We start from the raw sequence: 27675 nt of genomic DNA, 5'->3' as shown, positions 1-27675 counted from the left end.
AATCATTAATACCCGCAAATGATTAAACCTTTGCTCGTAAGTAAAATACCTTGGTGATTTTCCAAAAGAAGCTAATGTCACGGGAAATATTTTGTAGCTCGGTCGTACTAAACATATCGGTAAGTATTTTTCACTGTATCAACCGAGACGATTACAAATATACTTATGAATTTAGGATGTAATTTTGCACCAACATTATGATACTTCTAGCTTTTTGAGCCGTTAATCTAATTGTGTAATGATTTTGACTACGGGGAGTTCATAGCAGATGTAACCGGTCAACAAAGGGCGCTTGTGTTGCCCTGTATCCATTTTGTATTTTATAAATTTACAAGACTGACGGGATGACTTAAGCTTTCCCACTTCTCAGATATGTAGCAAAGTTCCAGTATTATATCAGTATGGGGTTTGTCTCTCAACCTATTCGATAGGCAAGAACATGTTCTGTGTATGCTCAATTTTGAAATTGAAGCATACTCTTGACAAATAAGTTGTTGTTAGATTGTTTAAATAGTATCGGTTAAAGTCAGCATTTTGCAAATAGTCGTTATTATGATGTAAAACTTATACGGTACCAATTTTGATGCACGTATGCGCATTTCGACAAATAATGTCTCTTCAGTGATGCTCAACCCAAATGTTTGAAATTAACAATACACTTTCTAGAGCTATTTTAGGAAAAAGAAAAATCGAGTGTCAAAAAGTGGAGTCAAATTCGTCTAAGGATAAGAGCTATGCATGAGGGAGATAATCCTTAATTTTGAAATGAATTTCTAAATCTTATCACAGCAATTAAATATACATCCGTATTTTCAAGCTAGTAACGAAATACTTAGCTACTGGGACTGTGATTTGCAAATACAATCTGTCATTAGGTCAAATGGTGTCTGGCATGTTTTATACCAGTTGTTTTGAATTCTTAGTAATTTCTAGTTTGAATTATCAACTATACCAACGCTCCATTTTAAGGTATACCTCTCTGACCAGATTGCAATATATAGTGACATCCTTTCTTTCGCGTTTTTGATACAACATTTCAATGTGCATTCAATAGTCCACTTTATATTGTCTGGCATAATCTTCAACGTAATTCATATTGTAGATAACTCATAGTTATTCTTGTCGTGTGTGACGTCTTTCATAAAATCATCAATTTTTATAGAAACTACTTCCTTCTGCAATTCCATATTATTTCACCTGAGGCAATTTCACCTGGGCAGAAATAGTATTGACGGGATTCTGGAAATATGCTTAACAATCTTGACTGTCAAAATGTTTACAAGAAGTGCATTTGGAAGTGATGCAAGCGCATGTCATTCGCGTGGACTTCCCCATGACTGTGTTCCTGTGGAGATCCGCGTTAGAATGGGTCTTCAGTATTCCTTGTTAATTTCATGAGGCGACTGAAGGGGGCGATACTTCGGATGAAACCGCAAAATCCGAGGTCCCGTGTCACACCAGGTGTGACACGATAAAGACCCCTCCCTGCTCAAAGGCTGTAAGCACCGAGTATAGTCGTAAAGAGTTGGCTAAGGGCCAACATCGGGTCTTTATTTACATATCTTTTTTAATGATAGGTCAATAAATCTGACACCGCTTTATCATTGCTCTCAACCATTTGGTTATTCTAAATAGGGAAAGATTGTATCAGTCTTGTCAAAAATGTAACCAAAATCTTATTATTTTCTTAATATAACAATCATATCAATTACATGTACCTCTGCATGCGTGAACCAAAGTAGAATTTCTTTCAAATGTGCATTATCACAATACTTCTCAGTAATCCAAGTTTCGTATTGTTGCACGCCTCTATAAATGAAAATAAACACCCTTTAGTATGATTGTCTGTTTATCAAACCTATGAATTCTAGGAATGCATACAACTGTGATTTAAATATAGTTTTATGTTAGTATATATATTAACTTAAACATGCTTATAAATACAAGCGGTTGAAGATATATCGATTTAATTTACAACCACAATATACTGCAACACGGCCCTTATGTAATTCATGCCATGTAATAAATTTAGCGGGATTCAAACATTATCAAAAAACTATTTCACGATCGGCATTGATGATATGACGGATAGTTACGTCTGCAAAGGTACTCTGTCATAATTTAGTAAGATCTCCCCTGCATGTTAATAATCTGTAGGCATGTTGGAGACATGACCACCCTAATCCCTGGGATTTTAATATTTGATACCATGGGTATTCAAAGTATATTTTCACAAAATATTGGACTTAGAAATTTTTATTTCAACGAATTAAACAAATCCCACATAACAACTGATTTTATATATTCAGTGACGTATCATCCACATTTGATTATACAGGGTTTTATTATGCAAATTTTATAAATTACCAAGTTATTAGTATAACAATCTTACGATGGGTAATAATTGACGACAGAATGGAACCCGTTGATGTTGCAAGCAAGTTTCAGTCAGCGGGAAATAGCTAGCCGTTGTAACGTTCATCCTTGAACGACAATACGATTAATACGATGTCATCGCCAAATAGAGTCCATAAGTGATAGCAAAAGACCTTGTCGTCAATATGTGACAACGTCAACAGGCATTCATACGACAACATTTGCGGATAGGTTCACGCCGTTTGTGACGACGGGGAGACAAGCAATTGGACGCCATGGTAGGGTAATTTATCAAAGAACAGTTTCTCGAATAATGAAAAGCCATGCGCCAATATTTGGAAACAAGCGCGCAACTATTGTACAGAACACAGTTTATTGCGGAACCCAAAAATCACGACATACAAACAGGATATATCGGAGGTCAAACCCGACCCATTCAGAACCCGATCATTTTTATAACATGCAAATACAATGCAATGGAGAAACCTTTTTTTTTTATTATTCCTCTTTCACATGAAAAAAGACATGACATACAAGGTAGTCATCATTCCCCGAACTAGGGGATTATTCTGCCCGCACATACAATTATAAAAGTATATATTCCTGTGTGGGTACACAATAACACCAACGGATAAGGAAGATATGGTAAGAAGTTTAACTGTCAGAGCCTTGGATTTTTCACCATGAGGTTAATTCTTGTTTCTGTATATCTTCTGGACAAGAACGACATCCCGATCGTAAAAACTGAGTTGTTTGTTTGTAAACTGGTCTCTTTGCGTCAGTAATTTTCTTGTAGATAGACCCATGTGACACAATCGCGAGTTTAAGTTAGCAGCAGCTATTGCCAAAGTTAATGAGGTCATGGTTTTTTCTCCATGGTCCAAGCGAAGGATTTCCTGTTGTTTCCTTGTTCACCTACGGCAGTTTTGTTTGGATTTTTGAGTCTACCAATTGCAATATATATGCTTTGGTTATGGAAGGAGTTCGTCATCGAGTAATACTTGGGATCCTGGGGCTTGGTCAGTCCTGACAACAGCTGGAGAACCACCCGATGGTCTCAATGGCAGACATAGTGACAATAGTTCATTGCGTAGAGTGTCATGACGTTCATTTTCGATGATACGGGCAGACGTAAATGACGTAACACACTATGACTAGGAAAATAAGCTTCCTTCCACGCTTCATGACAACGGCAGCATAAGACACTCCCGCAAATTCAGGTGGATCTGCGAATGACAGGATTCAGTTGGTTTATTGTGGGGTATTGTAACTGAATGTGGTAAGAAGTAAGTAGTCCATGGATGATTCTGCGTGGTACGACTATGCATTATAGAGACGTTTCAAATGGTTATTCCCTCTTAACAACAAGTAGACAATATGGAGCAATTGTAACAACATTCAGGTAACGTTCAATATCCTTGACATGTCTTTGATGGTCGGGTACCTTGTGCCAGATGAACACGTGTCCGCCGCAAGTCAAGACATTCTGACTGTATTGACATCCATGCTGCTTTACTAGTGAAAGGGAGTGTGGACCTACTACTAATATGTTTTGTAGACTGACTTGATGTACTACGGACTCCTCCAGTTCGGAAATAGATGCATTTCTGACATGATGGTTGTGAACATTCTGGAGCATTACGACTAACAGAATCAGAGGGCAGAATTGCTGATCCAGCTACATGACGCACGTTTGCATGAAATCCTCAAAACAGATTGGAATGTCGATACTCTGGGGTTTCACCATCCAACAGTGATAAAAGTTGGGTACAGCTAGGTAACACACAAGCCAAAAGGTTTACAGATCCTTTGAATAACTCCAGACACTTGACAGTTCCTTGTGGCTTGAAAGACACGTGAAGGGGGGAGGGGGGTTACACGATGGTGGCTGGCATGGATGGACCCGCAATTCCATTTAGGTGCAATAATTGTCTTAGATGGAGATAACTCCAGCCCACTGTCATTGGGAGCTTGGAGAAAATGTGTAATATATCCGCCACAATAGAGGGCATCAGCTACATGTCACTTGGTTATCACTCTTTCTTCCAAGAGGTCGCCTAAAACTCGGCATGTTTACTCCTCCAACGCAGTTTCTGAACCTGGCATACCATTGCAACCCACGTGTAGACTCGTACTCCACGGAATGGCGTCACAACCCCACAGTACTTCATTGACTCACGAGAAAGAGGTATCTGGAAGAATGGTTTTGTAAGGTCAGTTAAAGCTATATATTTCCAGTGGGCAATTCATTGCAGGCTGGGAGGAGAGACGGTTGGGGCTTGCTGTATCTACCCATGTCTGAGAAGGTTGTTACAAGTCGAAGGCCGTCATTGTTCTTCTTTACAAGAAAGGAAGTGTTGAGGTATTCCAGTGATATTCCAGCATCTTCAGGTGATGAGTATTTGGTAAATAATTACAGACCAGTTTCTATTCTACCAGTTGTTAGTAAAATTATTGAACGACATGTCTTGAATTTCTTTTATGAATATTTATCCACAAGCAAATTAATTAGATATATTCAATCTGGATTTAGGCTAAGTCATTCATGTGAGACAGCGTTGAATGGTCTTACTGATAAATGGTTCAAAAGCATGGACAATGGAAAGCTTACAGGGTTCTGTTTATTGACTTGCGTAAAGGCTTTGATACAGTCAATCATGAAGTACTTTTACATAAACTTATGTCTTTTGGAATATGTTAAAATACTTTTAAATGGTTTCAATCATATCTTACAAATCGTAAGCAATGTGTCAGTTGGAGAGGTGTGTAATCTAGAGAAAAAAGTATATCCTTAGGAGTTCCTTAGGGGTCATATTTAGGACCGTTATTTTTTATTTTGTATATTAACGATTATCCAAAATGTCTTAAACACTCTTCAGTTACAATGTATACAGACGACACTTCACAGAACGTGAGTGATAAATCTGTTGATGTAATTGAATCAAAATTGCAAGAGCACCTTAACATGGTGCAGAATGGATGCTTAAAAATAAACTCAGTATAAATATTCACAAATTACAATGTATGCTTATTGGCACGATTCAAAGGTTACGTATACAAATTGAATTTGTGAAGCAGGCTAAACTATTAGGCGTTTATATAGATAATACATTATGGGATGCACACGTGGAGTTTATTTCAAAGGAAATTGTAAGAAAACTTGCTGTACTTAAGAGAGTGAGTTATTTCATGCCACCAAATGCACTTATCAAGGTTTTTAATAGTATTGTGTTTCCACATTTCACTTACTGCTGTACTGTCTGGTGTAACGTACAAAATCAACTATATTTTGAAAAAAAAAACCCACTTCAAGCTGCAAAAGAGGGCAGCAAGAATACTTTTAAATATTCGAGATATCAGAACTTGTATTGGCTTTTTATTTTCTTGTTTGAACTGGATGCCAAGGAATATTTTATGTTTAGAAAGGTTGTCTTTCTGTTCAAAGTTTTAAATAATCAAATGCCAAATTACCTAAACGCGTTTAAATATACAAGAAATGTGAGTTGCCGCCAAACCAGGTCGAATTATTATATGTCTAGTTTATTATATTTACGAAGAGCTAAAACTGAAAATTTTAAACGTTCGTACAGCGACTCTTCTGCATTCCTTTGAAACAAACTGTCTCAAAATGTTCGAAGCTCTGGTTCAGTTGGCATTTTTAAAGCTATGTATTTAATGGAATATTTTCATAGAAGTAGCACTTAAACATCGTGCTTTCCTCTTTTTGTTCAAGTGTGCCAAATGTAGTTGTGATGTGGCACTGTGTGTGCGTGTGTCTTATGCTATTTTTTCTTCTTTCCTTTTATGTCATGTATTCATATTTAGGTAATAGTTTTATCACTAATTAGGTGTACGTGTCTTATGCTATATTTCCCCCCTCTTCCTTATATATCGTATTCATGGTTAAATACTCATTTTATATGTTAATTTTATGTTTGTGTATATGTTTTAATGCGGGACCACATGCAATGAAAACTAACTATATGCTAATTTGTGTTATCCTGGATAAATGAAGGCTATTATTATTATCATCATGGTGATGTCATGAACGGTATACCAGCGAGCACCTCTACATCAAGGTTTTCAACAGCAAATCCCTCAAAGCGAAATGAAAGACTGTCCCTGGTGAGTTTAAAGGGAGTTTCACCTATCACAACAAGAGGCGAGGAACCGTCAGCTTGGTGTGCAGACTGGGAGGAAGAAGATACTATGACATTATCTTTTTGGTTATATAAGCCCAAATCATGTTACATGTGGCTCCTGAATCAATGGTTAACCTAATATGGCGGCGATCATAGAATATGTCTAAGTATGGAAACTGCCGGTGTTATAGAGCCAGACTCCCCCCCCCCCTCCCCATTAGTGAGACTTCCCCCAGGGGAAAAGCTCACTCTAGAGCCAAGCTTCCCCCCAGAGCCAGCCTCCCCCCCCCGCGGAAGTCTGGCTCTAGAGTGAGACTTCCTCCTGTGGAAGTCTGTCTCTAGGGTGAGCCATCCCCCTGGAAGTCTGGCTCTAGAGTGAGCCTTCTCCCGGTAGTCGCGCTTTAGAGTGAGCCTTCCCCCAAGCAGACTTGCTACAGAATAAATCTTACCCCCAGGGGGAAAAACTCACTCTAGACCCATAACACCCTCTTGAAGTCTCGCTCTAGATGGACACCCCCACTTATCCCCTCCTGCGCAAACTATGAAATAAATCTTAGTTTATAGGACGGAATTACCTACCTACCTATCTGAAGTTGTACAAGTTTAAAAGCATAACTGATATTTGTACGCAGATGACAAGTAACATAAATTCAAAATTTCCTCATCTCTCTCTCTCTCTCTCTCTCTCTCTCTCTCTCTCTCTCTCTCTCTCTCTCAAAATGACATTAATTCCAATGTGTTTTATTCACCGTTTACTTCTCTTGCGTTTAATGAACGACTTAAGCAAAATCATTTAATGCCCCTCTAAAAAGGTCTTGTTATCTAAACAATCTCCATAAAGTGATACTACTTCACCAGGAATAAATGAAGGGGGGGGGGGTCCTGCTATGGGGGGAAGTCTAACTCTACAACTAGTGATAGAGTAGCTCTTGCCACTGGGAAGTCTGGCTCTAGAGTGAGACTTTCCCGGGGGAAGGCTCACTCTAGAGCCAGGCTTCCGGGGGGAAGTATCATTATGGGGGAACGCTCAATCTACAACACCGGACAGATACTCGATTGGTATGAATATCCAGTTCTATAGGGGCCTCATTTACCTCAGATTCAGTGTCATCTTCATCTAATATGTGGGCGACCTGTCTAGCTGTGATCATATACTTTCTATATTGTTCTGGGAGGAAGGTGCACTTACTTAGAAAGTATGTGTCCTTCCGTCAAGCCTGTTTGCATAAGGTACATGACCTTTGACGTGGGTAACTCACTATGTACGTTACTTGTTGGCGTGACGGCGCAAGGCGCGTTGCTTGTTGGGGTGACGACGTGTTGTGAACGCTTTTCCAAATGGCCCTATCCGGACATAGATATACATTTATTATACCAGGTGTAGAACTAAATTACGAATAAAAGCAAGTTCGATTTAATTGTTGAAAAAAATATCTTATCTTTTACAATGTTGTGGTGTTTTTTTTGTTGGGGGGGGGGGGGGGGGGGGGGCTTTTATTCATTGGATAAAAGATTTGAAAATTCAAGTTTTTTTTTCAGTATGGTTATTGTTTTTTTTACTTTTTCTCTCTATCGATATTTTCCATGGTAATTTAATCATTTTAAATTACAGATGCATTAGCATGGAGTATATGATACGATGAAGTATGTGGATTACTTCTCGTTCTCTCTGTAATTTCTGCTTCCCTACTTTATAATAAACCTGTTATTTTACAAAATGCTGACCTCATAACATTATTGCATAAAATATTTTCCGTTTCGTTTCGTTTTCCATTCCGCGTATGGAAATTTCCGAATTCCATTTCATTCCATACCCCTACCTTCAGACCACCGCTTACTTCATCCCCACTTTCCATATTTCTTAATTATCTCTGTACAAAGACTCATGGCCCTTCGTTCAAACAAAATTCTGATAGCTTTACTCAAGGAATCTTCACCTACTTGTTAATAATAGCTCTAAACGACGACACATATCTGGACGAAAGCCAAGTTATTCATGCATCAGGATTTCTTTGTCCTTGGGTTTAAAGGTACACTATTTTGTGACGTGGTTATATGTTTGTCGTTTTACAGATTAGAACAGGACGATTTTGGTTATGAATATGAATCCGCAATTGGTAAGTATGAACATGCTTGGTATGTTTAGTACATGTATATTCTTTATTTTTTCTATTTCGATAAAAGATCATAAACTGTCCCTAGCTACTTTATATCGTATAACATGGGTAGAAATTATTTACATTCTTTGTGATTCCCTAGATTTATTTCCTTTGCCAACTCACATAATTTAATCAAATGCATTTTTCTATGCAGTTGTTGTAGTGGTTTATCTCTTTGAAATATAGCATTGTAATGCAGAAATTTGATAGCAATTGAAGTATTCTATGCTTGTTGACTTAGTTGTTATCGCAACACGGAAGTGGTATACCCTACAAATTACGCTCCCTGCTCGATAAAACTCAAAGTGGATCCATATCTCGGAAGTCCCGTATTGTACCTAACGTTAGCTCAACGTTAAATTCTACGTTGATCTAAAGGACATATCGCATGTTTTCAAAGTATGCAAATTTTGTCTTTCTTATGCTTATAGTAATTAATTCCGATAGTTCGTCTGCTGACATATTGTGATAAATAGCTACAAAATAGGTCCGAAAGTCTCGTCATGTGACTCACAAAAATAACGTGAAATCGTACATGTACTTCCTGGCTGTTGTCAGGATGGCGTTATCAATAATGTACTATAATCGCTACATGATTTAGATACTTTATTATATCCCCCCAACGAAGTTCCGGGGGTATATAGGAATCACTCTGTCTGTGTCAAGAACCTTCATGACCTCTATATGACCTTGACCTTTGACCTCAAGGACAAAATTAAAGTTTTTTTTTACAATGGATTCGTGTCCGGGATATAACTTCTTTGACATAGGCATACCATATTTGGCACACAGGCGGATCGCCATGAGACGATGTGTCAAGTACCTTCTTGACCTTCATATGACCTTGACCCTTGACCTCAAAATCTTTGTTTTTTGACATAGGTATACCATATTTGACATATGAGTGTATCACCATGAGACGATGTGTCAGGTACCTTCATGACCTCCACATGACCTTGACCTCAAGGTAAAAATTAAAGGTTTTTACAATGGATTCGTGTCAGGGCCATGACTTCATTGTTCTTTGACATAGGCATACCATGTTTGACACATGAGTGTATCACCATAAGACGATGTGTTCGGTACCTTCATGACCTCTATATGACCTTGAACTTTGACTTCAAGGTCAAAATTGATTATAGGGTTTTGACATAGTCATACCATAAGACATGGGTGTATCAACATGAGACTATGTGTCATGTACATTCATGACCTCTTTATGACCTTGACCTTTGATCTCAAGGTCAAAATTATAGGTTGATGCCATGGATTTGTGTTCGGACTATATCTTGGACGAATTTGGCTCTACTTTTTTGGCACGCTGTTTTTGGCTATATTTAGCTCTAAAACTTCATAGTTATTTCGGATTTCAAACATTTCGGTTGAGCATCACTGAAGAGACATTATTTGTCGAAATGCGCATCTGGTGCATCAGAATTGGTACCGTATAAGTTTTACATCTTCCATTTTCTTCTACAAAAGCCTACCATATTTTTACACTCAGGAAAGAGGTAATTTATACCTATTAACAACACCCTTTAGGAGATTGGGGTAAGCGGGGGGTATTCTTAGTGAGCATTTCTCACAGTACCTCTTGTTCTATATAAAGAGCTTTTTATTTTCAACAAAGTACATGTATTTTTACAATATACAGCACTACAACTACCTGTAGTCGTTTGCAACATGTACATCCATGCATCTATATCTCAGAGTTTAGATCAAGATACCGAAAGTCCTCGATCAAAATCTCAGCAACATCCATTTGCGTAGTTTGGATTAACTGATTCTTGATTGATGTTGTGGTAACCCCCCCCCCCTTAAAAAGAAAAAATAGCATAAGACACACGCAATTACCTATCTGAAGTTGTACAAGTTTAAAAGCATAACTGATATTTGTACGCAGATGACAAGTAACATAAATTCAAAATTTCCTCATCTCTCTCTCTCTCTCTCTCTCTCTCTCTCTCTCTCTCTCTCTCTCAAAATGACATTAATTCCAATGTGTTTTATTCACCGTTTACTTCTCTTGCGTTTAATGAACGACTTAAGCAAAATCATTTAATGCCCCTCTAAAAAGGTCTTGTTATCTAAACAATCTCCATAAAGTGATACTACTTCACCAGGAATAAATGAAGGGGGGGGGGGGGGGTCCTGCTATGGGGGGAAGTCTAACTCTACAACTAGTGATAGAGTAGCTCTTGCCACTGGGAAGTCTGGCTCTAGAGTGAGACTTTCCCGGGGGAAGGCTCACTCTAGAGCCAGGCTTCCGGGGGGAAGTATCATTATGGGGGAACGCTCAATCTACAACACCGGACAGATACTCGATTGGTATGAATATCCAGTTCTATAGGGGCCTCATTTACCTCAGATTCAGTGTCATCTTCATCTAATATGTGGGCGACCTGTCTAGCTGTGATCATATACTTTCTATATTGTTCTGGGAGGAAGGTGCACTTACTTAGAAAGTATGTGTCCTTCCGTCAAGCCTGTTTGCATAAGGTACATGACCTTTGACGTGGGTAACTCACTATGTACGTTACTTGTTGGCGTGACGGCGCAAGGCGCGTTGCTTGTTGGGGTGACGACGTGTTGTGAACGCTTTTCCAAATGGCCCTATCCGGACATAGATATACATTTATTATACCAGGTGTAGAACTAAATTACGAATAAAAGCAAGTTCGATTTAATTGTTGAAAAAAATATCTTATCTTTTACAATGTTGTGGTGTTTTTTTTGTTGGGGGGGGGGGGGGGGGGGGGGGGGCTTTTATTCATTGGATAAAAGATTTGAAAATTCAAGTTTTTTTTTCAGTATGGTTATTGTTTTTTTTACTTTTTCTCTCTATCGATATTTTCCATGGTAATTTAATCATTTTAAATTACAGATGCATTAGCATGGAGTATATGATACGATGAAGTATGTGGATTACTTCTCGTTCTCTCTGTAATTTCTGCTTCCCTACTTTATAATAAACCTGTTATTTTACAAAATGCTGACCTCATAACATTATTGCATAAAATATTTTCCGTTTCGTTTCGTTTTCCATTCCGCGTATGGAAATTTCCGAATTCCATTTCATTCCATACCCCTACCTTCAGACCACCGCTTACTTCATCCCCACTTTCCATATTTCTTAATTATCTCTGTACAAAGACTCATGGCCCTTCGTTCAAACAAAATTCTGATAGCTTTACTCAAGGAATCTTCACCTACTTGTTAATAATAGCTCTAAACGACGACACATATCTGGACGAAAGCCAAGCTATTCATGCATCAGGATTTCTTTGTCCTTGGGTTTAAAGGTACACTATTTTGTGACGTGGTTATATGTTTGTCGTTTTACAGATTAGAACAGGACGATTTTGGTTATGAATATGAATCCGCAATTGGTAAGTATGAACATGCTTGGTATGTTTACTACATGTATATTCTTTATTTTTTCTATTTCGATAAAAGATCATAAACTGTCCCTAGCTACTTTATATCGTATAACATGGGTAGAAATTATTTACATTCTTTGTGATTCCCTAGATTTATTTCCTTTGCCAACTCACATAATTTAATCAAATGCATTTTTCTATGCAGTTGTTGTAGTGGTTTATCTCTTTGAAATATAGCATTGTAATGCAGAAATTTGATAGCAATTGAAGTATTCTATGCTTGTTGACTTAGTTGTTATCGCAACACGGAAGTGGTATACCCTACAAATTACGCTCCCTGCTCGATAAAACTCAAAGTGGATCCATATCTCGGAAGTCCCGTATTGTACCTAACGTTAGCTCAACGTTAAATTCTACGTTGATCTAAAGGACATATCGCATGTTTTCAAAGTATGCAAATTTTGTCTTTCTTATGCTTATAGTAATTAATTCCGATAGTTCGTCTGCTGACATATTGTGATAAATAGCTACAAAATAGGTCCGAAAGTCTCGTCATGTGACTCACAAAAATAACGTGAAATCGTACATGTACTTCCTGGCTGTTGTCAGGATGGCGTTATCAATAATGTACTATAATCGCTACATGATTTAGATACTTTATTATATCCCCCCAACGAAGTTCCGGGGGGTATATAGGAATCACTCTGTCTGTGTCAAGAACCTTCATGACCTCTATATGACCTTGACCTTTGACCTCAAGGACAAAATTAAAGTTTTTTTTTACAATGGATTCGTGTCCGGGATATAACTTCTTTGACATAGGCATACCATATTTGGCACACAGGCGGATCGCCATGAGACGATGTGTCAAGTACCTTCTTGACCTTCATATGACCTTGACCCTTGACCTCAAAATCTTTGTTTTTTGACATAGGTATACCATATTTGACATATGAGTGTATCACCATGAGACGATGTGTCAGGTACCTTCATGACCTCCACATGACCTTGACCTCAAGGTAAAAATTAAAGGTTTTTACAATGGATTCGTGTCAGGGCCATGACTTCATTGTTCTTTGACATAGGCATACCATGTTTGACACATGAGTGTATCACCATAAGACGATGTGTTCGGTACCTTCATGACCTCTATATGACCTTGAACTTTGACTTCAAGGTCAAAATTGATTATAGGGTTTTGACATAGTCATACCATAAGACATGGGTGTATCAACATGAGACTATGTGTCATGTACATTCATGACCTCTTTATGACCTTGACCTTTGATCTCAAGGTCAAAATTATAGGTTGATGCCATGGATTTGTGTTCGGACTATATCATGGACGAATTTGGCTCTACTTTTTTGGCACGCTGTTTTTGGCTATATTTAGCTCTAAAACTTCATAGTTATTTCGGATTTCAAACATTTCGGTTGAGCATCACTGAAGAGACATTATTTGTCGAAATGCGCATCTGGTGCATCAGAATTGGTACCGTATAAGTTTTACATCTTCCATTTTCTTCTACAAAAGCCTACCATATTTTTACACTCAGGAAAGAGGTAATTTATACCTATTAACAACACCCTTTAGGAGATTGGGGTAAGCGGGGGGTATTCTTAGTGAGCATTTCTCACAGTACCTCTTGTTCTATATAAAGAGCTTTTTATTTTCAACAAAGTACATGCATTTTTACAATATACAGCACTACAACTACCTGTAGTCGTTTGCAACATGTACATCCATGCATCTATATCTCAGAGTTTAGATCAAGATACCGAAAGTCCTCGATCAAAATCTCAGCAACATCCATTTGCGTAGTTTGGATTAACTGATTCTTGATTGATGTTGTGGTAACCCCCCCCCCCCTTAAAAAGAAAAAATAGCATAAGACACACGCAATTACCTATCTGAAGTTGTACAAGTTTAAAAGCATAACTGATATTTGTACGCAGATGACAAGTAACATAAATTCAAAATTTCCTCATCTCTCTCTCTCTCTCTCTCTCTCTCTCTCTCTCTCTCTCTCTCTCTCTCTCTCTCTCAAAATGACATTAATTCCAATGTGTTTTATTCACCGTTTACTTCTCTTGCGTTTAATGAACGACTTAAGCAAAATCATTTAATGCCCCTCTAAAAAGGTCTTGTTATCTAAACAATCTCCATAAAGTGATACTACTTCACCAGGAATAAATGAAGGGGGGGGGGTCCTGCTATGGGGGGAAGTCTAACTCTACAACTAGTGATAGAGTAGCTCTTGCCACTGGGAAGTCTGGCTCTAGAGTGAGACTTTCCCGGGGGAAGGCTCACTCTAGAGCCAGGCTTCCGGGGGGAAGTATCATTATGGGGGAACGCTCAATCTACAACACCGGACAGATACTCGATTGGTATGAATATCCAGTTCTATAGGGGCCTCATTTACCTCAGATTCAGTGTCATCTTCATCTAATATGTGGGCGACCTGTCTAGCTGTGATCATATACTTTCTATATTGTTCTGGGAGGAAGGTGCACTTACTTAGAAAGTATGTGTCCTTCCGTCAAGCCTGTTTGCATAAGGTACATGACCTTTGACGTGGGTAACTCACTATGTACGTTACTTGTTGGCGTGACGGCGCAAGGCGCGTTGCTTGTTGGGGTGACGACGTGTTGTGAACGCTTTTCCAAATGGCCCTATCCGGACATAGATATACATTTATTATACCAGGTGTAGAACTAAATTACGAATAAAAGCAAGTTCGATTTAATTGTTGAAAAAAATATCTTATCTTTTACAATGTTGTGGTGTTTTTTTTGTTGGGGGGGGGGGGGGGGGGGCTTTTATTCATTGGATAAAAGATTTGAAAATTCAAGTTTTTTTTTCAGTATGGTTATTGTTTTTTTTACTTTTTCTCTCTATCGATATTTTCCATGGTAATTTAATCATTTTAAATTACAGATGCATTAGCATGGAGTATATGATACGATGAAGTATGTGGATTACTTCTCGTTCTCTCTGTAATTTCTGCTTCCCTACTTTATAATAAACCTGTTATTTTACAAAATGCTGACCTCATAACATTATTGCATAAAATATTTTCCGTTTCGTTTCGTTTTCCATTCCGCGTATGGAAATTTCCGAATTCCATTTCATTCCATACCCCTACCTTCAGACCACCGCTTACTTCATCCCCACTTTCCATATTTCTTAATTATCTCTGTACAAAGACTCATGGCCCTTCGTTCAAACAAAATTCTGATAGCTTTACTCAAGGAATCTTCACCTACTTGTTAATAATAGCTCTAAACGACGACACATATCTGGACGAAAGCCAAGCTATTCATGCATCAGGATTTCTTTGTCCTTGGGTTTAAAGGTACACTATTTTGTGACGTGGTTATATGTTTGTCGTTTTACAGATTAGAACAGGACGATTTTGGTTATGAATATGAATCCGCAATTGGTAAGTATGAACATGCTTGGTATGTTTACTACATGTATATTCTTTATTTTTTCTATTTCGATAAAAGATCATAAACTGTCCCTAGCTACTTTATATCGTATAACATGGGTAGAAATTATTTACATTCTTTGTGATTCCCTAGATTTATTTCCTTTGCCAACTCACATAATTTAATCAAATGCATTTTTCTATGCAGTTGTTGTAGTGGTTTATCTCTTTGAAATATAGCATTGTAATGCAGAAATTTGATAGCAATTGAAGTATTCTATGCTTGTTGACTTAGTTGTTATCGCAACACGGAAGTGGTATACCCTACAAATTACGCTCCCTGCTCGATAAAACTCAAAGTGGATCCATATCTCGGAAGTCCCGTATTGTACCTAACGTTAGCTCAACGTTAAATTCTACGTTGATCTAAAGGACATATCGCATGTTTTCAAAGTATGCAAATTTTGTCTTTCTTATGCTTATAGTAATTAATTCCGATAGTTCGTCTGCTGACATATTGTGATAAATAGCTACAAAATAGGTCCGAAAGTCTCGTCATGTGACTCACAAAAATAACGTGAAATCGTACATGTACTTCCTGGCTGTTGTCAGGATGGCGTTATCAATAATGTACTATAATCGCTACATGATTTAGATACTTTATTATATCCCCCCAACGAAGTTCCGGGGGGTATATAGGAATCACTCTGTCTGTGTCAAGAACCTTCATGACCTCTATATGACCTTGACCTTTGACCTCAAGGACAAAATTAAAGTTTTTTTTTACAATGGATTCGTGTCCGGGATATAACTTCTTTGACATAGGCATACCATATTTGGCACACAGGCGGATCGCCATGAGACGATGTGTCAAGTACCTTCTTGACCTTCATATGACCTTGACCCTTGACCTCAAAATCTTTGTTTTTTGACATAGGTATACCATATTTGACATATGAGTGTATCACCATGAGACGATGTGTCAGGTACCTTCATGACCTCCACATGACCTTGACCTCAAGGTAAAAATTAAAGGTTTTTACAATGGATTCGTGTCAGGGCCATGACTTCATTGTTCTTTGACATAGGCATACCATGTTTGACACATGAGTGTATCACCATAAGACGATGTGTTCGGTACCTTCATGACCTCTATATGACCTTGAACTTTGACTTCAAGGTCAAAATTGATTATAGGGTTTTGACATAGTCATACCATAAGACATGGGTGTATCAACATGAGACTATGTGTCATGTACATTCATGACCTCTTTATGACCTTGACCTTTGATCTCAAGGTCAAAATTATAGGTTGATGCCATGGATTTGTGTTCGGACTATATCTTGGACGAATTTGGCTCTACTTTTTTGGCACGCTGTTTTTGGCTATATTTAGCTCTAAAACTTCATAGTTATTTCGGATTTCAAACATTTCGGTTGAGCATCACTGAAGAGACATTATTTGTCGAAATGCGCATCTGGTGCATCAGAATTGGTACCGTATAAGTTTTACATCTTCCATTTTCTTCTACAAAAGCCTACCATATTTTTACACTCAGGAAAGAGGTAATTTATACCTATTAACAACACCCTTTAGGAGATTGGGGTAAGCGGGGGGTATTCTTAGTGAGCATTTCTCACAGTACCTCTTGTTCTATATAAAGAGCTTTTTATTTTCAACAAAGTACATGTATTTTTACAATATACAGCACTACAACTACCTGTAGTCGTTTGCAACATGTACATCCATGCATCTATATCTCAGAGTTTAGATCAAGATACCGAAAGTCCTCGATCAAAATCTCAGCAACATCCATTTGCGTAGTTTGGATTAACTGATTCTTGATTGATGTTGTGGTAACCCCCCCCCCCTTAAAAAGAAAAAATAGCATAAGACACACGCAATTACCTATCTGAAGTTGTACAAGTTTAAAAGCATAACTGATATTTGTACGCAGATGACAAGTAACATAAATTCAAAATTTCCTCATCTCTCTCTCTCTCTCTCTCTCTCTCTCTCTCTCTCTCTCTCTCTCTCTCTCAAAATGACATTAATTCCAATGTGTTTTATTCACCGTTTACTTCTCTTGCGTTTAATGAACGACTTAAGCAAAATCATTTAATGCCCCTCTAAAAAGGTCTTGTTATCTAAACAATCTCCATAAAGTGATACTACTTCACCAGGAATAAATGAAGGGGGGGGGGGGGGTCCTGCTATGGGGGGAAGTCTAACTCTACAACTAGTGATAGAGTAGCTCTTGCCACTGGGAAGTCTGGCTCTAGAGTGAGACTTTCCCGGGGGAAGGCTCACTCTAGAGCCAGGCTTCCGGGGGGAAGTATCATTATGGGGGAACGCTCAATCTACAACACCGGACAGATACTCGATTGGTATGAATATCCAGTTCTATAGGGGCCTCATTTACCTCAGATTCAGTGTCATCTTCATCTAATATGTGGGCGACCTGTCTAGCTGTGATCATATACTTTCTATATTGTTCTGGGAGGAAGGTGCACTTACTTAGAAAGTATGTGTCCTTCCGTCAAGCCTGTTTGCATAAGGTACATGACCTTTGACGTGGGTAACTCACTATGTACGTTACTTGTTGGCGTGACGGCGCAAGGCGCGTTGCTTGTTGGGGTGACGACGTGTTGTGAACGCTTTTCCAAATGGCCCTATCCGGACATAGATATACATTTATTATACCAGGTGTAGAACTAAATTACGAATAAAAGCAAGTTCGATTTAATTGTTGAAAAAAATATCTTATCTTTTACAATGTTGTGGTGTTTTTTTTGTTGGGGGGGGGGGGGGGGGGGGGCTTTTATTCATTGGATAAAAGATTTGAAAATTCAAGTTTTTTTTTCAGTATGGTTATTGTTTTTTTTACTTTTTCTCTCTATCGATATTTTCCATGGTAATTTAATCATTTTAAATTACAGATGCATTAGCATGGAGTATATGATACGATGAAGTATGTGGATTACTTCTCGTTCTCTCTGTAATTTCTGCTTCCCTACTTTATAATAAACCTGTTATTTTACAAAATGCTGACCTCATAACATTATTGCATAAAATATTTTCCGTTTCGTTTCGTTTTCCATTCCGCGTATGGAAATTTCCGAATTCCATTTCATTCCATACCCCTACCTTCAGACCACCGCTTACTTCATCCCCACTTTCCATATTTCTTAATTATCTCTGTACAAAGACTCATGGCCCTTCGTTCAAACAAAATTCTGATAGCTTTACTCAAGGAATCTTCACCTACTTGTTAATAATAGCTCTAAACGACGACACATATCTGGACGAAAGCCAAGTTATTCATGCATCAGGATTTCTTTGTCCTTGGGTTTAAAGGTACACTATTTTGTGACGTGGTTATATGTTTGTCGTTTTACAGATTAGAACAGGAAGATTTTGGTTATGAATATGAATCCGCAATTGGTAAGTATGAACATGCTTGGTATGTTTAGTACATGTATATTCTTTATTTTTTCTATTTCGATAAAAGATCATAAACTGTCCCTAGCTACTTTATATCGTATAACATGGGTAGAAATTATTTACATTCTTTGTGATTCCCTAGATTTATTTCCTTTGCCAACTCACATAATTTAATCAAATGCATTTTTCTATGCAGTTGTTGTAGTGGTTTATCTCTTTGAAATATAGCATTGTAATGCAGAAATTTGATAGCAATTGAAGTATTCTATGCTTGTTGACTTAGTTGTTATCGCAACACGGAAGTGGTATACCCTACAAATTACGCTCCCTGCTCGATAAAACTCAAAGTGGATCCATATCTCGGAAGTCCCGTATTGTACCTAACGTTAGCTCAACGTTAAATTCTACGTTGATCTAAAGGACATATCGCATGTTTTCAAAGTATGCAAATTTTGTCTTTCTTATGCTTATAGTAATTAATTCCGATAGTTCGTCTGCTGACATATTGTGATAAATAGCTACAAAATAGGTCCGAAAGTCTCGTCATGTGACTCACAAAAATAACGTGAAATCGTACATGTACTTCCTGGCTGTTGTCAGGATGGCGTTATCAATAATGTACTATAATCGCTACATGATTTAGATACTTTATTATATCCCCCCAACGAAGTTCCGGGGGGTATATAGGAATCACTCTGTCTGTGTCAAGAACCTTCATGACCTCTATATGACCTTGACCTTTGACATCAAGGACAAAATTAAAGTTTTTTTTTTACAATGGATTCGTGTCCGGGATATAACTTCTTTGACATAGGCATACCATATTTGGCACACAGGCGGATCGCCATGAGACGATGTGTCAAGTACCTTCTTGACCTTCATATGACCTTGACCCTTGACCTCAAAATCTTTGTTTTTTGACATAGGTATACCATATTTGACATATGAGTGTATCACCATGAGACGATGTGTCAGGTACCTTCATGACCTCCACATGACCTTGACCTCAAGGTAAAAATTAAAGGTTTTTACAATGGATTCGTGTCAGGGCCATGACTTCTTTGTTCTTTGACATAGGCATACCATGTTTGACACATGAGTGTATCACCATAAGACGATGTGTTCGGTACCTTCATGACCTCTATATGACCTTGAACTTTGACTTCAAGGTCAAAATTGATTATAGGGTTTTGACATAGTCATACCATAAGACATGGGTGTATCAACATGAGACTATGTGTCATGTACATTCATGACCTCTTTATGACCTTGACCTTTGATCTCAAGGTCAAAATTATAGGTTGATGCCATGGATTTGTGTTCGGACTATATCTTGGACGAATTTGGCTCTACTTTTTTGGCACGCTGTTTTTGGCTATATTTAGCTCTAAAACTTCATAGTTATTTCGGATTTCAAACATTTCGGTTGAGCATCACTGAAGAGACATTATTTGTCGAAATGCGCATCTGGTGCATCAGAATTGGTACCGTATAAGTTTTACATCTTCCATTTTCTTCTACAAAAGCCTACCATATTTTTACACTCAGGAAAGAGGTAATTTATACCTATTAACAACACCCTTTAGGAGATTGGGGTAAGCGGGGGGTATTCTTAGTGAGCATTTCTCACAGTACCTCTTGTTCTATATAAAGAGCTTTTTATTTTCAACAAAGTACATGTATTTTTACAATATACAGCACTACAACTACCTGTAGTCGTTTGCAACATGTACATCCATGCATCTATATCTCAGAGTTTAGATCAAGATACCGAAAGTCCTCGATCAAAATCTCAGCAACATCCATTTGCGTAGTTTGGATTAACTGATTCTTGATTGATGTTGTGGTAACCCCCCCCCCCTTACCTGTAACAATCTGCATCGAGTGAAAACGAAATCAGAAGGCAGAATTGCTGATCCAGATACATGACGCACGTTTGCTTGAAATCCTCAAAACAGATTGGAATGTCGATGCTCTGGGACTAGCTGAAAACTCTCCACAACAGAGCTTTTCATAGGCCAATACACATGGACGACTGTCATTGAGAACACATGTAGTGAGTGATGACTGGTTGATAAAAGGACTGAAATGCAACTGAGATGGACAAAGCTTCTATCTCACATTTTGTTTGGTGGTTGCAGAGTTTGGCACTGAAGAACCCGGCTATAGTAGTTTTTGTTCCTTTTCACGTAAAGTACCGCACCTAATCCTGGTTTACTAACAGCCCCCCGCCCCCTAACCTGTAAAAATCTGCATCATGTGAAAACGCTTGAGCACTCGAAAAGAATTAAACATTTTTCCTATTGTGGAAATATAGTCATATTTTATTCTCTGTTTATAAATGCATTACAGTTTCATTTAGAAATTTATCTAAATATTATTTCATAAAGATATTTCTGGAAAATTAAAACAGCATTGACACCAATCATATCAGTGACATATGAAAGTCCCACGAGTCAGTTTGTTTCCACCACGTAGCTGCAGTACTAATATTATTGTATATGTTCATTTGGTATATAAAACGGCTTACGGGGGCAGATCCAAGAATTCAAGTTGGGGAGGGGGTGTAAATCCGCAAATGTAAATCATCACCAATCCAGAGTCACCCTACACTTTAGTGTGCAATTGTTACATGTATATTATGAAATATTAATCATTACTAATTCAGAGAGTCAATTTGCATTTTATTTCATCTAAATCTACATGGTTTGTGTAACAATGGCCGCAATGTTGATCTTTTAAATATAAAAGGGCAAACAACAAAGCTTGACCAAGCATCCGAAGTATGCATCGCACAGACAACCAAAAGGTAACCCACCAGAGCTCTTTATACAATATATGTTCGTCAAACTATCAATACTAGATTGATGTTCATTTGAGATAACATGTATTCATTCTGTAATGAATACTTGTATACATGTAAACTATGGTGATCCCAAACATATAAAGGTCCACCATCAAGGAACAATTAATGCATCTCCAGACAATATAAACGTTTTAAAATATCCAAAGGATGCCTGTGTAAACATACAGGTTTTTTTTCCTAAGTAAGTGCAGACATCATTATGAATTTTTCTTCGCAAAATTCTCTCAGGCAGAGGGATAGTATAATAAGTAAATACATTTTATCATGCTATAAGAAAATGTTGAATGTCCAAATAAAAATCACCATGGATTGGTATTTTAGTGAAAGAATAGATTAGTGGATGTCAGTCTTTTTAAATATATTTTTTTCTGGAATTGATTATCAGAATGTGACTCGGAAGGTACGCTTCAGCTCAAAGAAAGCCATGATGATTGGCATCAAATTATCCTCGATGCAGCTTTACATCATAGGCACCACTTGTTGTGATTTTATAGTTTGAACACCAGAGAACATGGAAGTGATTTGCATCATTCCAGATGAATTATGGGAATCACTCTTGGCATACATGATTGAGTCTTTGCCCCTCTCTGCAATAAATAACTAGACAGACCTATGCAAATTTAGATGTCTTCTATTATTTTTATTTTTCCCTAATTCACGCAACAAGTAACGGTCAAATATATAATACAGTTTTTAAAGAAAACAATAATTCATAATCTGGTTTAATTTTGCTACAAATGACCAGTGTAAACATGTGCATGAATCACCGGTGGTGAAAATTTATATCACTAGCAACTTGATCAAGATATAGGACTCACGGCAGGTGTGACCGGTCGACAGAGGATGCTTAATCCTCCTAGGCACCTGATCCCACCTCTGGTATATCCAGGGGTCCGTGTTTGCCAACTCTGTTTTGCTTTGCTTATAGGAGTTATGAGATTGATCGCTTGTATCTATTCACACAGATAAATGTTTTACCCCTGACACCCCCTTCTTGCAGTGTGATTATCTGCTTTATAAAAAGTAACATACTGTATAACTGAGGAATATATTGTTAGTTCTAACTCATAGAAAACTAAACTCTTCTACTTGACAATTCTTTATTACCGGAAATATTCAGTAAAACATGGCATTATCTGGTCGATCTTGAGTAGAGTTCACTGCTTTGCAGTTCTCAATCGGCGATTTGACTTAAAATGTAAGTATTATAATTTGTTTACCTGAATAAAGATGAAAATAACTTACAGTAATCAATCTCATAACTCCTTTAAGCAATACAAAATAGATAGTTGGGCAAACACGGAACCTTGGACATACTAGAGGTGGGATCAGGTGCTTAGGTGGAGTAATCATTCCCTGTCGACCGATGTGTCTAGGGGTCCGTGTTTTCTCAACTATCTATTTTGTATTGCTTATAGGAGTTATGAGATTGATCACTGTTCGTTATCTTTGCCTTTCATTTCAAGTTTGCTAAAAGTTATCTTTTTTAGAATTCACATTTCATTTACACCACTTCTGGTATATATATAGTCGCAAAGTACGTTTGAAGTTTTACCTTTAAAGCTGTTGATATTTTAGTCAGGAGGAAAGATAGGGGCTTGGTAGAGCACTTACTTGATCCAGCAATGTGTCTTCGTTAAGGTTATTATATAGTTTAGGAATCCAGTATAGATACGGTAACTCATATTCATTCGACCATTGACTGAGATATTAAATGTGTCTAATGGTTTTGAAGAATTTCTTCTTTTGAAAGAGTAGTTGGATTATAAGTACAATTACCAAAAGTGGAATTAATGACAAGTCCGTTTAAAATGCAGTTGTAATAATAAGCCTTGCAAACAAGAACAATGTTGTCACAGGCTTTGTCAGCTAGAACAAAACATATTTCCCCGTGTAACCTATCTAATTCTTTTATCACTTCTGATTTACTAAACACAGACGGTACGTACTTTTGTTTTAATATGTCTAATGCGGGAGTTTAGTATTCCTCTTATGCTTTTAACCCATTCTGATAATGCATCAAGTTCTGTTTCATATCTAGGTCATCGTCTGGCATAATCTTCAACAGAAATCATTAAAAAGATAACGTTCTGTCGCCACATGAAAGACTGAAGTTCTCTGTATTTAGGATCTTTTATAATACGTGATTTTCAACTATATCAACATCACCAGTAATGTCATGTCCAGCTGGACTATAGTTGAAAAAAAAGATGAAGAAAAAAAATATGAAAGTGGATTAAGTGTAAATTGGTCTATATCTAGGCACTGTAAACTTTGTTTATAATTTAAAAAGTTTTGATGCAATAGTAAAAGTATATTTGTAGAAAATACTGGGTGTTACTTTAAATTGAAATAAGTTGGAATGCACGGCTGAATTATTTTATAACGAAGAATGTGTGTGTGTGTGTGTGTGTGTGTGTGTGTGTGCAAGGCTAAAATTTTCAGGTAAGTGTTCTTTCTATGAGCTTGATGTATTGGAAAGCAAAATTATGCATCATTTAGATCTATTTGCACATGAATTCGTTCTTATTCATCATGTTCTTTACCATTTAAAAACTTCCACCTTGAAATGTTTGTGAATCACAAATTCGTTTAGTCGTTTTAGGTTGAAAATGGGACGTGGCCCCCATCTTTTTGTGGTCGTACATACAAAGTGTTTATGAACTGAACTGTGTTCTTAGGGTCTACAACATCCACTGTTCTTTCTTGTAACATCTCCAGAATTTCGGTATCGAAAATATGAAATTCTTTCCCCGAGTAATAATTCCTTGGACAAATGTTTGACTGGGTGTTTTTAAAAATTATATTTACACCTCTGATTAACTCAGTCAAGATTGAGATGTCTTTCTAATATTTTCCCAGTTTGAAGCAAAGTCGTTTAGTTTGCCCCCTAACGGGATTTAATTTTGTATAATTTATGTCAATTTCAACTTTGCTACAACTGAATTGAGATCGTGATGATCCCTTAGAACTTTTGACATCTGTTCTACTACTACCGGTATGTTTACGTATGACTTAATTGACAAATTTGGCATACCTCTGTTTTTATAATGGTGCGTCTGCCGGTTCTTCTGGAGTAGCTCGACCCCCTGGACTTTCTCTTTTCATCAGAGGGTCGCTGACAAAAGGGTTGATCAACACTCTGTCTAGGTATCTTGTTGAGAGAACTGGCGATTTGCCTTGACATCTCTCGTGTACACTTTCTGCTTTTGACTTAGTTTGCAAGGTAGAGTAAAAGTCGTTTCTAAACAGAACAGCATGATCCTGAAGTCTCGTCTCGTTTTCTATTAACATGGTGTTTGCTTTCTAGTATTTTTGAGAATGTTAGCTAGAAACTTCAGTCTTCGTTAATAAAGTCATTTAGCATTCACTTGACCAATCATTAGTATAGTTTTTTTTCTAGTAGGTTCACCATTTACTTTATTTCCATACTAGATTTACTGCCCCCATGAACTCTGTCCATTTCGTCCCACAGTTTGGACAATAGTCCTATGCACTGAGAAACTCGTTTTTGCACAAACTTCAATGAAAAGTCGTGCATTTTCAGGAATTACATTGACTTGTGATCCATCACTAAGTCCTCCAGATTGCCGTCTACATCCGGAGGGTTAAAGAATTCGTTTGTGCGTCTTTAACACTGCGGGAAATATTCTCCTCTTATAAACGGAGCGTGAAAAATATCTTGGCATACTTTGCTTTACTTTTATCCAACATGTATTCCGTCTCTCATCACTGAGCAGGTCAAAGCTCTTGGCGTCTATTTCATCGTTCGAATCGGCCTGGGGCTCGTCGCAGGTGCATGGCGGTGGCGACTTGTAAGTAAAATCGTTAATTTCGTCATCCTCCTCTGAAGCAATATCTTTCCCATAAGGATCGGACGATGCACTGTCGTCTTCATAACAATCTGTCTCAATTGCCCCTTTCGCTTTTTTTTCTTGGGGATGCTATAACTATCCTAAGACTTTTTAGGGTCGCCATCTTGGTCATACAGTTTATTAGTATCTGCTTTACCAGAATTACCGTCTTGGCCAAAAGCTGCCAACAGGACTATTCATGTCCATAGCATGAAACAACACAAAGGTAGGACAACATACTAAGTAAAATACCAAATCCGCGAGGATTGTTACAGATTTGAATATAAGTTGGATTTTTTGTCGTCTGATATCAATGATGCCAAACGAAAGAAGGAAAATCTCGCGAGATCTTTTTCTATAAATAGGCTGGGGTTACTGGAAGCCAGGTAGAATACATTTTTATACCTTACTTCAATTTTATGAAATAAAACATTTATTTAACGTTAAAGAGCTAGATTTAAAAGGTGTCATAATTGGCCATTATATTTCTTGAAAAATAAATTATCGTGTACTTTGAATTAATATACCCTTTTCTAATTTCCACTACTTGATCATAACATGCATGGGTCATTTTGTTCAAACAGGATGATTGCCTAGCATTGCTAACTGCCAAACCCCCTGACGGATAGGCATTTTCCGGAATATCTAAATTGGGGCGCGTTTTTCAAGGAGAAAAAAATCAAGTAAAAAACAAAGTATTATCATAAAACGTCTCTTTTACAATAAGTCTTTTGCTCCATAAAGAACGCGCCCCATGCTAAAAAAAAGATAATAAAATAATAAAGACCTATTGCCGTCTGGCCATCTGACGCGTGTAGAAACAAGAGTTAAAAACACTGTTTATAAAGACCGCTGGATTTAACAAGATATCAATAAGAGATACTTACATTCATTGTAAATCTTAATATCATACACGTACACACTTTCTTCTATACGATAGAAATGAAGAACATTAAAGTGGCAAGGAATAAAATATACACAGCATTCGTGATTTCACCCGTTACAGTCAAAACATTTGACGTCACAATGCAATAGACGGATACTAACTCAGCACGGACTTCCTAGTAAACATAGAATTATTAGCTCTATCGCCATAAAGACGGTAACAATTTCTAGCGATTTGAAAACATGGGATTGAAATTGTAGTTTTAGAAGTCAATTTAATCCATTTTGGTTTGAACATATTTTATTGCATATATAATATACAAAGGGTTCGAACACAAGTTCTAACAATTTACATGTACAATTTTTCTCACCTACGATTAATTGATAACATATGCAAATACATAATAAATACCATAATTATGCATGTACATACATGTATAACGTAAAATATATTACTATCATGAGAATCTGCTTGAATGAAAGATATATTTCTGTACAGCAGTAAACACTCCATTTCGAAAGGAAGTACATTTGTGTACGTCACATAATGGACGTCACAATGCAATAGACGGATACTAACTCAGCTATATATATATATATATATATATATATATATATATATATATATATATATATACACACACACACACACACACACACATACACACACACACACACACACACACACACACACACACATATATATATATATATATACATACATACACACACATACACACACACACACACACACACATATATATATATATATATATATATGCATTAAAATTTACTACAAATATTCAATGATCATTTCAGAGACACATATTGATCGTTGTTCAAAAAAGGGGGAGGGGGCAACCAGAAGTAAAACATGAAGAAGTATTGACAAGCATGATTTACCATAACCAAATCTTCAAAATTCTAATTCGGTAGGGGGATCGATGTATATGAGATATAGTATACGGACTGTCTCCAAATTAAAATAAGTCTACAAGCTCAGTTTCTTCCATCGTGTGACAATGTTTACTATGAAAGGCGAAGATAACAAACAGTGATCAATCTCATAACTCCTATAAGCAATACAAAATAGATAGTTGGGCAACTATATATCTACAATATATTTCTAATTCGCAG

General features: G+C 37.2%; 1 protein-coding gene across 5 annotated transcripts in view; it reads left to right on the top strand.

The window, feature by feature from the left end:
• The first annotated feature begins 8616 nt into the window (after positions 1-8616).
• LOC125677135 (uncharacterized) overlaps positions 8617-27675 on the top strand; it is a 65329-nt gene continuing 46270 nt past the window's right edge. The window contains exons 1-2 of one of the 5 annotated variants that reach the window (XM_056157722.1): positions 8617-8635; positions 18890-18933. In XM_056157722.1, the coding sequence (XP_056013697.1) occupies positions 18913-18933 (21 nt within the window). In that variant the 5' untranslated portion in view covers positions 8617-8635; positions 18890-18912. Of the gene's footprint in view, positions 8636-12047; positions 12067-15456; positions 15501-18825; positions 18934-27675 lie in introns of those variants that run through there. The other 4 variants (XM_056157720.1, XM_056157719.1, XM_056157718.1 and 1 more) reach the window with 4 other exon arrangements.

The sequence above is a fragment of the Ostrea edulis genome, chromosome 3 (assembly GCF_947568905.1).
Source record: "Ostrea edulis chromosome 3, xbOstEdul1.1, whole genome shotgun sequence".
Classification (NCBI taxonomy): domain Eukaryota; kingdom Metazoa; phylum Mollusca; class Bivalvia; order Ostreida; family Ostreidae; genus Ostrea; species Ostrea edulis.
The sequence above is the reverse complement of the archived record's forward strand: the minus strand, read 5'-3'. Positions and strand labels throughout refer to the sequence as shown.